The 12,818-nt window shown below is 38.8% G+C and overlaps 1 protein-coding gene across 3 annotated transcripts in view; it reads left to right on the top strand.

The window, feature by feature from the left end:
- The window catches only part of cntn3a.1 (contactin 3a, tandem duplicate 1), a 105,295-nt gene that overhangs the window by 90,382 nt on the left and 2,095 nt on the right, over positions 1 to 12,818 (top strand). For all 3 annotated transcript variants that reach the window (XM_020506391.2, XM_020506390.2, XM_020506388.2), the window contains exons 13-22: positions 454 to 629; positions 6,291 to 6,408; positions 6,737 to 6,895; positions 7,087 to 7,236; positions 7,576 to 7,646; positions 8,017 to 8,251; positions 9,815 to 9,930; positions 11,231 to 11,417; positions 11,656 to 11,768; positions 12,038 to 12,206. In XM_020506391.2, the coding sequence (XP_020361980.1) occupies positions 454 to 629; positions 6,291 to 6,408; positions 6,737 to 6,895; positions 7,087 to 7,236; positions 7,576 to 7,646; positions 8,017 to 8,251; positions 9,815 to 9,930; positions 11,231 to 11,417; positions 11,656 to 11,768; positions 12,038 to 12,206 (1,494 nt within the window). The remainder of the gene's footprint in view (positions 1 to 453; positions 630 to 6,290; positions 6,409 to 6,736; positions 6,896 to 7,086; positions 7,237 to 7,575; positions 7,647 to 8,016; positions 8,252 to 9,814; positions 9,931 to 11,230; positions 11,418 to 11,655; positions 11,769 to 12,037; positions 12,207 to 12,818) is intronic.

Genomic DNA, 12,818 nt, shown 5'->3' with positions numbered 1-12,818 from the left:
TACTTGCTAAGGTTAGGTTTAGAATCAGAGTTAGGGTCAAGTTTAGGGTTAGGATAACGGTTAAGGTTAGGGTTATGGCTATGGTTAGGGTTAGTAGACAGAAGGTTGAAATGTTACTGATAGTCCGTAGAGCATCTACAGATGGACAATCCAAATAAAGTGTTACCGGACACGATAATGCCCATTTATTTTACAGGAACAAAGCACAATAATCACAATCTCAGAGGTATAACAGTCCCGGAGTATAACAGTCCCGGAGTTAACAAGACACCAGAATAGCCCCATGCCTCCAAAGAAAAAACAGTTGAATGGACTCAAACGAAACCCAATAGTGCTATAAAACACATACATTTTGTCAATGTAAATAGGCAGAACAAAGTTGATAGTGATAAGAAAAGCGCCCCGCTGTTTCTGTCTGGCCCAGGTAGCTAAACTTGTTTTTGTCTCTTGCAGAGACAACCATTATCACCAGCCCAGCTGGGCATTTGGACGTGACAGTGGGCGAGAGCATCGTCCTCCCCTGCCAAGTCTCCCATGACCCCACGCTCGATTTGAAATTCACCTGGTTCTTCAACGAACAGCTCATCCACTTTGGAAACCACGGGGGCTACTTTGAGAAAGTTGGCGGAGTAAGTGCTTTTGAGTCTGTGTTTGAATTAAGTCTACTATGATGACCTTTTATAATTACTTGACTTATTTATGTGGTTGTCACTTGTGATTTGCAATCCAATTACATACAGTTGATCATATTAATTTATTTTTACTGTGTATGTTTATATGATGTAAAATTACCACAGGCAGAGTAGACCTTTTTACAGCATTATGTTATGAGCACAATAACATATACAGTACAACAATGAATACTTTACTGCTGATATATAGTGAATGGACTAGAGGAAGTGTATTGAATGATTTTTCATTCATGAATCATATCAAATATGTTTTTGCAATTAACAAGAGGGGTCTGCCTGTTTGCCTGTTCCGCTTGTTGATAACAACTACTCCTTTGAAAAAACTGCTGCCTAAGGAATTGTCGATTCAATGCTCAGTCAAACATTACATTTGGTCATCTACAGTTGAATGTATTTCTCTTTAATTAGAAAAGCAATTATAATATCTTGGCTGCTTACTACCCACAGTTTGTTCTACATTCCTCCGGCTCATCAGCAATGCCATTAGTTGTGTAATTGTGTTTGCCTCATGGCTTCATTTGAGCGCTTGACTCCCTGCACTAATCACTCGACACAAAGCTGACATGTTGCAGAAAAGTGTGTCTTAAATGCAATGAGTAATTTCATAAAGGTTAAATAGTTCTGTTCATCAAACATTATATTTGTTGGAGGTACAGTGCCTTCAGAAAGTATTCATACCCCTTGACGTATTCCAAATGTTGTTGTGTTACAGCCTGAATTACAAAAGGATTACAAATATTTTTTCTCACCCATCTACACACAATATCCCATAATGACATTGAAAACACGTGTTGGAAATGTAAACACAGAAATATCTAATTTACATAAGTCTTCACTCCCATGAGTCAATACTTTGTGGAAACACATTTGGCGTCGATTACATCTGTGAGTCTTTTTTGGGTAAGTCTCTAAGAGCTTTGCACACCTGGATTGTACAATATTTGATGGTTGATCGTTGCTTGTCAGACATTCTCAAGATTATGCCATAGATTTTCAAGCCAGTGTAGATTTGGTATTCTTCTTTTGGCTATTGTGTCAAGACCCGGTTACGAACTCGGGTCTCTGGTGTGAGAAACAGTCACTTAACAAACTGAGCCACTAATAGTCGGCAGAACCCAGAAGATGAGGCAGACAAAGCAGTACTTGAGACGGTGTTTTAATAAAATAAAAAGGAAAGTTCTTCAGGCAAAAATATAAATCATAAAGTAATTCCAAGAGAAAAAGGTAATCCTCTAAGTCAAAAGGTAAATCCACAAGGTGGTAGGTACAGCAGAAAAAAGCCTCAAAAGATAATCAAAAATAAATAAACGAGAACAAAAACAGAGTACCACAAGAGAGTCCAACTGGAGCAACAAATGTTCACAGCATCGCTGGGGCTGGGTGCTAACCTTCAAACACAGAGCAAAGAACTGAGGAAAACTAAGGGTTTAAATACATTCAAGGGAAACGAGGCACAGGTGCAAATAATAACTGGAAACCAGGGAAAACAAAAGGGTCAAAAAGCACAATGGGAGCATCTAGTGGCCAAAACCAGAACAATCCTGGCCAAATCCTGACATATTGTATGGCTGAAAGGTTTGTTTTTGTTGGAAAGCACACTGAACCAGGTTTTCCTCTAGGAATTTGCGCGTGCTTATAGCTGTATTCCATTTATTTTTATCTTTAAAAAATTCCCTAGTCCTTGCCAATGACAAGTATATCCATAACATGATGCAGCCATCACCATGATTGAGTACTACTCAGTGATGTAATGTGTTGGATTTGCTCCAAACATACAGCTTTGTATTCAGAACATTTTTTTCCCCCTCATTTTTAGCAGTATTATTATTAGTGCCTTGTTGCAAACAGGATGCATGCTTTGGAATACTTTTTTTCTGCACAGGCTTCCTTCTTTTCACTCTGTCATTTAGGTTAGTATTGTGGAGTAACTACAACGTTTTCTCATCACAACCATTAAAGTATTTGATTTATTTATTTTAAAATAACCATTGGCCTCATGGTGAAATCCTTGAGCAGTTTCCTTCGTCACCGGCAACTGAGTTAGGAAGGACGCCTGTATCTTTGTAGCGACTGGGTGTATTGATACACCATCCAAAGCCTAATTAATAACTTCACCATGCTCAAAGGGATGTTCAACCTCCCTGGTCTATGTGGTTGAATCTGTGTTTGAAATTTCCTGCCGACTGAGGGACCTTACAGATAATTTTATGTGTGGGGGTACAGAGATGGGGTAGTCATAATAGTTTGTGTGGAGGTGCTGACTAACGGCGAATAAACTATAAACTAGTCGCACTCTCCGTGTATAATCTCCCAGCAATTTAATGGGTATTTACCAACGTTTCGGCAGGAAGGCACAGTGATGACGAAACGTTGGTAAATACCCATCCTGGAAGGCACAGTGATGCCGAAACGTTGGTAAATACCCATTAAATTGCTGGGAGATTAAACATGGAGAGTGCGACTTTCTTTATTTTGATAGTTTATAGTTTATTCTCCATTAGTCTCCGTTGATAACAACTTATGCAACTTATAATGCAATTTGTTAAGCACATTTCTACTCCTGGACGTATATAGGCTTGCCATGACAAAGGAGTTGAATACTTATTGACTCAAGACATTTCAGCTTAACATTTTTATAAATTTTTCAAATGTTTTACAAACAAATTTTCACTTAGACATTATAGGGTATTATGTGTAGATCAGTGACACCAAATCTCAATTTTATAAATTTAAAATTTGGTCTGTAACACAACACAATGTGAAAAAAGTCAAGGGATATGAATACTTTCTGAAGGCACTGTATATAGTTAACTTAGCCCACTAAAGTGCAAGTGTGTTTTCCAAAACAATAATTTCTCTTAATGCACTATCAAAACTTAAAATACCTGTCACAAAATGTCATAATATCAAAAAGTATAATTTGTCATCTAGTGAGAATATTTCTATATCAAAATTAACTTACACTCTCACAACTTAAAGTACACTTTACAAAAGCAGCTAACGCTATCCAAAATTATTATTAATCAACAAATGAGGTTATCTCACCATTTATTAAATAATGGCTCAACAAATACTAACTATAATAGATACACTTTTTCTATGAAAAAGAGTCAATGGTACAAGATGGTATTCAAACATTTTATAGACGTGAGCAGCATTCTCTGAATTAGGATGAAATAGTACAGTTTATCTCAATGGTGTTCAAACATTTTTTGGAACAATGTCGATTTTCAAAACAGTGTACGTACGACACAGAACTCTGGCCTTTTGCAAAACAGTAAATACATGTTTTTATGTACTGTAGTTTCCTTCTAAAAACATTCATAAAAACTATAAGATATTGTCAAAAATGCAATTAACTGCAACAAAAGAACACTACTGGGAGAACCTATATGGACACTACGGGTGGACAAATTGATGGCGTATATAGCGCAGCTGAGAGCTGAGTGTACCAAATCACACTGGCCAACTTTCTTTGGCCAAATACCGAATTGACTGTCATCCCTGCGTCTTCTTTGACAGGTAAGTTAAGTGTCGAGTTTAAGTGGTGAGTTTTTAAAATTGTATATTAAATAGCTAAATTGTATGGTATATTTGCTAATATTAATGCATGACAGTCCGTTCTTTCTTTGGCCAAAGAAAGTTGGTCCGTATGATTCGCTTCACTCGGCTCTATACATCATTGATTTGTCCACCAGGAGTGTCCGTATATCTTCTCCCAACACGACTGTCAAAAAAAAAAAATCCTATTATAGCAATATAATTTCTTTGCAGTCACTAAATCATGATGGAGGAACACAACTGATATATGAATGTATAGGCCACACCAAAGCAAAGCTTGAATGGATGGTCACAATGTTACGAAATAGGACTAACCTAAAGTTGCATTAGAGTAACTCAACTTAATTTTCTGCATATTTGCAATGTTGTAAAAAATCCTAAAATGACACAGTCCCAATTGCCTAAATATTTCACTATGTTGTACATGAAATAGCACTGATGGAGTGTTTAAGATTTTTCATCACTAGTATTAACTGATTGCTGAAAACAGTGAACACAACTCTTCTGAGGAAAATGTGTTAATATTCTAAGAACACTTAACAGTGAATTTTGTATCCACTGATTCCATTTGTATTCATACTTTTGCAAAAGTGTGTCTAAGATATGCAATCCTGATAAGTTTTTCGCCTTTGTATCTGAAGTTTGGAAAATGTATTTGGATATGTTTGGCCACAGTAAAAAAAAAAATGTATGCTTGTATGTGATTGAGAAACTGTAAAGTAGGAAGAATTTCACAGAAAGGTGTACAAAAATATATGATACTGTTTGGATTGCATATGTGTTCTGTGCTGTATGTAATTTTGTAAATGCTTACAATTCAGTAAACATAAATCAAATCAAATCTAATCCTGCAAAAGTACTCCAAACCAAGCAAGTATTTATGGTACTACAAACCAAATACTGTGAGGTAGTTAGGCCTACTATATATGCTGTGACTAGACATGGCTGACAAAGCTCTCCAATGTAAAACATGATGAGGCCTCTGAAAAGCAACATGGAATAGAGTAATATTGAAAGTAATTCCCCCCAAACATGACTGAAGTACAGTAAACACAATAACTGTAAAAAAGTAAGGACTGTTCAATTAAATTTCCTTTTTATATAAGGCCATATGTTTTTATATACTGTGCAACACATTGAATATTTTCCCTATAAAACAGCTGCCCATGGAAAACCAAACAATTGACAGGTGAACTATTTAATGTGTATTTATGGACTCCTTAGGAGGTTAACAATTATGTGAAGGGATTTACATGTTGGTGGTAAAGATATACATTATGGAAGTAATTGTTATTGGCTGTGAAACAATTATTTAGTTTTGATTGACATACTTTACACAATAGATGTTTGTGTCCTACGTAGAGAGTTGTGTCTACTGTTTTGTAAAAAGTGTTTTGTGATAGTGTATACTGTTATGCAAAAAAAGTGTTTATCATTATTGTTTTGGCCATGTGGATCCCAGTTTCGCTCACATGGAGCCCAGTTTCCTTACAATGTTCAAGCTAAAACTCTAAGTGCCGCCCACCACATGAGTTACTTACAACTACATTGTAACTTGGGTTTTTTGAGGCCCAATAACAAGAAACCATCACAGAGTATAGTGAGTGTGAGCTAATGCTCGGCAAAAATGATCTCCTCACAAATGTTGGTCTTCTACAGTATGAAAGCATTGGTCGTCTTGACCTCAATCTTATCTATGTGACAAAAGTCATACTAACAAGTACAGTAGAGCAGCTTCAAAGGTCAGCATGTATTATAGCTGACAATTAGAAACAGAAAGGAGTAAAAGGAATGGGACTGAAAATAGCCTTTTCATTCTCTCAGAAACTGTCATCATTAAACGGTCTGAAATATTCAGCCGTTTCTACTGAAGGTCTTTGACTTTTATCATGACTTTCTCCTCATATATTGAACACATAACCAATCAAGTGTACTCTCTCATCCTGCTCGTATTTGAAGAAGGGCCTTTTATTTGATATCTTTTCTAGAATTCTAACATTTTCCTTACTGCTCTGGTTTGACATTCCTTATGGACAGCGCTCAGCAGGTGACATCATGATCCGTAACATTCAGCTGAGGCATGCTGGGAAGTATACCTGTGCTGTCCAGACCAAGGTGGACAGTGTTTCCATCGCCACCGATGTGGTAGTTAGAGGTATGGCTATGCTGGAGCACCAGTAGCACAAAATGTCACATTGATCTGTTGTAGGATCCAGTAAAAAAAAATTGAATTGTGAAATCCCACTTTTGCCACTAATGTAGCAAATGGAAGGTTTAGAATTAAACCTGGAACCTTGGCTTCTCCTACTCTCCAATAATCAGCCCATAATGTTTAGACCTCTTCGTAAGCTTGTGTTTGAATCATGACTGCTACAGTACATTTTAATTAATAAATATATTATTAAAATGTATGTGTAGAATACACTGTACTTTATATCTCATGTTGATCAACTAAGATGATACTGTGATAACGATGTTTCCAGGTGCTCCAGGCCCACCTGTGGAATTCCAGGTGACAGAGATGACAGACAGCACAGCGTCTCTCTCCTGGGGACCGGGTCCTGACAACCACAGCCCAGTCCTCACCCACAACATCCAGGCCCGCACAACTTTTTCACTGGGCTGGCAGGGAGTCATCACAGGTGCGTGTGTGTGTGCACGTGCATCTTTATCTATAACACACACTGTATATTAAATTGAATAATGCACTCACAACATAATCAAGGTTCAAGGTACATCATCACAATTAGCACACAAAGTTATAGACTGTATTTATATAACACTAGAAGATCCTGCAACATGCTAATTAAAGGCTATTTGTTGTCCGGGTTAGTTCCTGAACTTCTTGGGGGCAAACAGCTGACAGCCACTGTCATTGACCTCAGTCCGTGGGTGGAGTATGAGTTCAGAGTGCTGGCAACCAACGCCATCGGAACAGGAGAGCCCAGCAAACCTTCCAAAAAAGCCCGGACCAAAGACATGCGTATGTACTGTATCTGCCCCACATAGCTCCCAACACAACGATGAATGCTGAATACTGTACTATAATATGCACAATTTTACCCAATTAATTGTTTGTTTACATTCAAGTTGTGATGCAATATTGTTAATGCATTATTATAGGAAAGTGCAAGAGTTACAGTACAAGCCTATTTCTACTGGGATGTTGATGATTGATGATGAGGAGGATCTTTTGTTTAAAAACTGCACGGTGACCCCAACAATTAACAGCATTAATTGACAGATGTTTTTCCATGATAATAGTAGGAGGCATGCAGACATTGACGTTTTTCTATGAAAACAAACACCCTTGATTTTGCAGCTCCCAAGATAACGCCATCCAGAGTGAACGGAGGTGGTGGTGGTCGCTCGGAGCTTGTCATCACTTGGGAGGTAAAGTGAACACTACTAATAAAGATGATCAGCTTGATTGGTAAAGTCATACAGATTCAGCAAAGTGCACCAAATGATATGTTGAAATCAATTATGAATCAAACATAACCCATTCTCTGACTGCAAGTATGTTTCAGAGCATGCAGGTTGTGCCAATAGGTATTTTTACACTACTGGGCCCAACCAAGCTGTATTGAGCTGGCCTGGTTACGCATTCACCAAAGTTGCTAGAACCACGGTGAAGAGGACAATGTGAAATTGTTTTATACGAGCCAGAAAAGTAGTTCCGGTCTGCATGGCTGTATTAGAAGGTAGATGTGTATTATGTGAATGCACCGATGTACATTTGTGTTTTCACCTCTTTCTGCAGCCTGTCCCTGAAGAGCTACAGAGTGGCCCAGGATTTGGCTATGTGGTAGCTTTCCGACCTCAGGGGGCTCAAGGCTGGATGCAGGCAGCAGTCACCTCCCCCGACGCCTCCAGATACATCTTCAAGAACGAGAGCATCGCTCCCTTCTCTCCGTTTCATGTGAAAGTGGGCGTGTACAATAACAAAGGGGAGGGCCCCTTTGGGCCGGTGGCCACCATCTACTCTGCAGAGGAAGGTACAGTACACTGCCAGACCCTGTTATTTATTTAGGGAATGAATAACGTGAAAATGATTTATTTTTTTTCTAACGTTATTGAGATGTTCTATATAACTCTAGAATTCTGAAATCCATCAATACCTCTACAGGGTTCAACACTGTAGAGTATTCTTTGCAAAGTTTAAGTGATGCCAGACCCAGCTGAGTACACAACATACCTATTCCATCATTCATTTTAATTTCAGATGCTGTATGTATAGTGCGTATAATAAGTCTAGACCTCCGTTGGATTTCTTCACATTTTAATGTGTTACAAAGTGAGGTTAACATTGATTTAGTTGTACTTTTCTTGTCAGCGATCTAGCAAAATACTCTGTAATGTCAAAGTGGAATACAAATTTGAATTATTTTTTAAGATGAATGAAAATGAAACACTAATATACCTGTAACTTGGCCACTCAGGAACATTCACTTCTTGGTAAGCAACTCCAGTGTAGATTTAGCTGTGTTATTGTCCTGCTGAAAGGTGAATTCCTCTCCCGGTGTCTGGTGTAAGCAGACTGAAGCAGGTTATCCTCTAGGATTTTAAAATGTATTTTCATTTTGCCTGTCCCGTTTCATTTCATCCTGAAAAAGTCTACAGTCTTTGCCGATGTCAAATACCATGATCCATGTTTGAAAATAAGGAGGCAGTTACTCAGTGATGTGTTGTTGGATTTGCCCCAAACATACGATTTTGCATTTAGGCCAAAAAGTGTATTCCTTTACCTTGTTTTTCATTACTTCAGTGCCTTGTTGCATGTTTTGGAATATTTTTTTATTCTGTATATTTGTATTATTGTTTTCACTCTGTCATTTAGGCCATTATTGTGGAGTCACTACAATGTTTTTGATCCATCCTCAGTTTTCTCCTCACATCCATTAAACTCTGTAACTGTTTTAAAATCACAAATGGGCTCATGGTGAAATCCCTAAGCAGTTTCCTTCCTGTCCTGCAGCTCAGTTCAGAAGGACGACTGCATCTTTGATGTGTCTGGGTGGTTTAATACATCATCCACAGCATAATTAGAAACTTGAGCATACGTAAAGATATATTTGATGTGTAATTTGTTATTGTTAACCATCTACCAATCACTGCCCTTCTTTGTGAGGCTTTTGAAAAGCTCTCTGATCTTTATAGTTGAATCTGTGCTTGAAATTCAGTGCTTGACTGAAGGACCTTACAGATGATGTATGTATGGGGGACAGAGGAAAGGGTAGTCATTAAAAAATCATGTCACCCCTATTATTTCACACAGATGGAGTCCATATAACTTATTATGTGATTTGTTAAGCCAAATTTGACTTCTGAACTAATTTAGGCTTGCCTCAACAGAAAGATGAATACTTATTGAACGACTATAAAAACAATGTGTCGAATTTTTACTTCACTTTGACATTATGAAGTGTTTTGTGTAGATCAATGACAAAATATATATTTTTTTAAAGTTAAAGGGGATGTAGACTTTCTATAGGCACTTTATTTCTTATTGTCAGCTATCAGTAGTTACACATTCACTGTGTGTGTGTGTGTGACCCTAGAGCCCAGCAGAGCCCCGGGTAGGGTGCGGGCCAGGAGTGTGTCGGCATCGGAGGTAGAGGCCACCTGGAAGGCCCTGCCCTGGAGCAACAATAGGAGACGCATCCTGGGCTACGAGGTCAGAGCCCAAACACACTGGACATCATAGACATAAAATGGATAGATCTGACACTGCTTCAGTATTTCTCTTCGTACATGATCAATGGACTATCCAGTATTATCCCTCATTGAATTGTTACATTTATGTAGATTAAATCAACACCCTATCCTGTCTGTACAACTATCAGTTAGCGTACAGCCACACTGAGATGCATGAACATGGATGAAATCGTATATGATTGTTCGTTTTTGTCCGTCATTAGTCCTCGAGTCAAACTTGTCTGAAAACAGTTTATCCGTCAAAAGGTTTTGTTTTTTATTTTTATCAAATGTTTTTCTATTTGGCATTTTGAATGATTATACAGATAATACAGACAGAACAGGTAGAGGGCAAAACATAAACGGATCCCCTACCAGATCAAACCTACTTCAACCCCCCCATGCTCCAACAGGACAAAAAAGGATCCCGTACCAAATCTAACCCACAGCTTGCATGATATAGAATTTGACCAAAAAACAAACAAAACAAAGAGAATCAAACAAAAAAGTAAAGAAGAGTAAAAATAGGGATACAAATTCTAATTTGGGTTGGTTTATGTAGTTATGAAATTATCTGGGTCCATGTCTTCTACATAGGAAAGGTTTGCTAGATATTATAAATGTAATTGCAGATCCCCTAAAGGAGTAGCACATTTTCCCTAGCTTGAGATGTTGCGTAACTTCCTTTATCCAATGGCTTAAAGTAGAAGGAAACCGATCTTTCCACTTCAATAGTAGAAGACGTCTAGCTAGAAGAGTGGTAAAGGCCAGCATGTTGCCCATAGCAACAGAGGGGCCTCCTGTGGTGCCACTCCGAATAATGAAATAAAGGCAGATGTTTTTGTAGGTCTCTCCAGTATCTTTGAAAAAGAACAGAAAATTGACATCCAGAAATCTGTCAATTTCAGGCAAACGCCTTTGTGCGTTTTTTGTTGTCAGACAATCAGCTCTGTTGTCATTCATCGGGCAACGGATGATTCCCATTGAAAAAGCATTGGCTCACTCCAAAATATTCTAACACAAAATCATAATGTGACCACGGCCTTTGACAAGCATATGAATACTCTGACGTGACAAACTATCCAGCCTACTCTTAACTTCTACCCGGTACAGCCCGAGGAAGATGGGTTCTTCTCTAGGGTTCATCCTACTGGGGAGTTTATGGCCAGTGTGGCTGTGCTTTAAAAATACAGTTGATTGATTTCATTGATGAGGAAAAAATGTTTAAACATATCAGGGATGTTGACCTGTAGTGTTGACCGGTGTGTTTTGAACTGTAGCTGAGGTACTGGGGTGAGAGGGAGAGACAGGAGACAGCCAGTGTGATCAGGACCATGGGTAACCGGACGTCTGTGGTGATCAGAGGCCTGGAGGGCAGCAGAACCTACTTTATCTCCCTCCGAGCGTACAACAGTGCTGGGGTGGGCCCATACTGTGCCACAGTCAATGTCACCACCAAGAAACCCCGTAAGTACAAAACCTACATTCAAGGATACCTGCCTGCATCCACTCCATAGAGCCTCACCCCCCACCCCCCTCACTTGAAAAAATAAATATTGACCCTGACTCGCTGTGTTTGAATACTCTTTGGACTGGAGACATTTTATTTGGATAGGCCATCTATAAATACCCAACAAACTATCAATAGACCAGCATCTACAGATGGACTATCCAAATGAAGTGTTCACGTTTTCTTTTCTTCCAGCCCCAAGCCAGGCACCGGTGAAGATCATATGGAACACCTCAAACTCGAAGGTCATCCTCAAATGGGATCATGTTAGAGCTCTGGAGAACGAGTCCGAGGTCACTGGTTACAAAGTACGGGAATAAACACGCATTTCAACTTTTTTTTCTTATTATTTATTAAATGATCCAGTATGTGCTAGGGTTATTCACCTATGTTGAGTTGTTCAGCACTTGAATGACTGAACAGACTGATTCTTATAAGCAAAGTATATAATAAGCATAGCAGTGTTTCTGACCACGACAAGGTTGATTCTCGTAGTGATTCTTATACAGTATGTGCACTCTAGGCTATGTTGTGCAGATCCACACTGTGTATGATTTGTGTTGTCACATCTCTCCAGGTGATGTACACACAGGACAGACACAGTCGTCCCAACGTGGTCGAAACCAACACCACGTCTCTGGAGCTGGCGCTACCGGTCAACGAGGACTATGTCATCCAGATCAAACCCTTCAGCGAGGGAGGAGAGGGGAGTAGCAGCAGACAAATCACTATTCCCAGGATAGCAGGTGGGACATTTTGCCTGACACGGTCAGAGCATTGGGCCAGTAACTGAAAGATTGCTAGTTCAAATCCCTATGCTGACAAGTTGAAAAATCTGCAGATGTGCTCTTGAGCAAAGCACTTAACCCCAATTGATAATGTCTGACCCTGGCCGTATCCCCACTCTCTGAGGGTGTCTCACGGGGAGTTGGGATATGCAAAAAACACATTTCCAATTCATACTGTGTGTATCAATACACACTTGTACATGTGTGAAATAGGACAAATATAAGCACCCACCAAATTATACAATTATTATGAGGGCCAACTGATTAAACTTTTTCCATGAGATCATGTAATAATTTTAATTGGAATGACTGAAATAACATTAGGAACAGAATTGATCTTTTTTTAACACAAGAGCAACATATCATTCATTACACATGTACATCTTTAATTGGATTCAATGCAAACAAGTCCAGTATAATGGGCCCTTCTGTCTAACCATTATGATCCAAAATACAGTATAGCGGCGCCACCTCCTGATACATTTGAGCAATAACAACATGGTGGAAAACATTATTGCAGACTAGATGTGCAACGTGACAACAGATCACTCATTATGTGTTTGTGGGTAT

Source organism: Oncorhynchus kisutch, linkage group LG17 (genome assembly GCF_002021735.2).
Source record: "Oncorhynchus kisutch isolate 150728-3 linkage group LG17, Okis_V2, whole genome shotgun sequence".
Taxonomy (NCBI): Eukaryota; Metazoa; Chordata; class Actinopteri; order Salmoniformes; family Salmonidae; genus Oncorhynchus; species Oncorhynchus kisutch.
The sequence above is the reverse complement of the archived record's forward strand: the minus strand, read 5'-3'. Positions and strand labels throughout refer to the sequence as shown.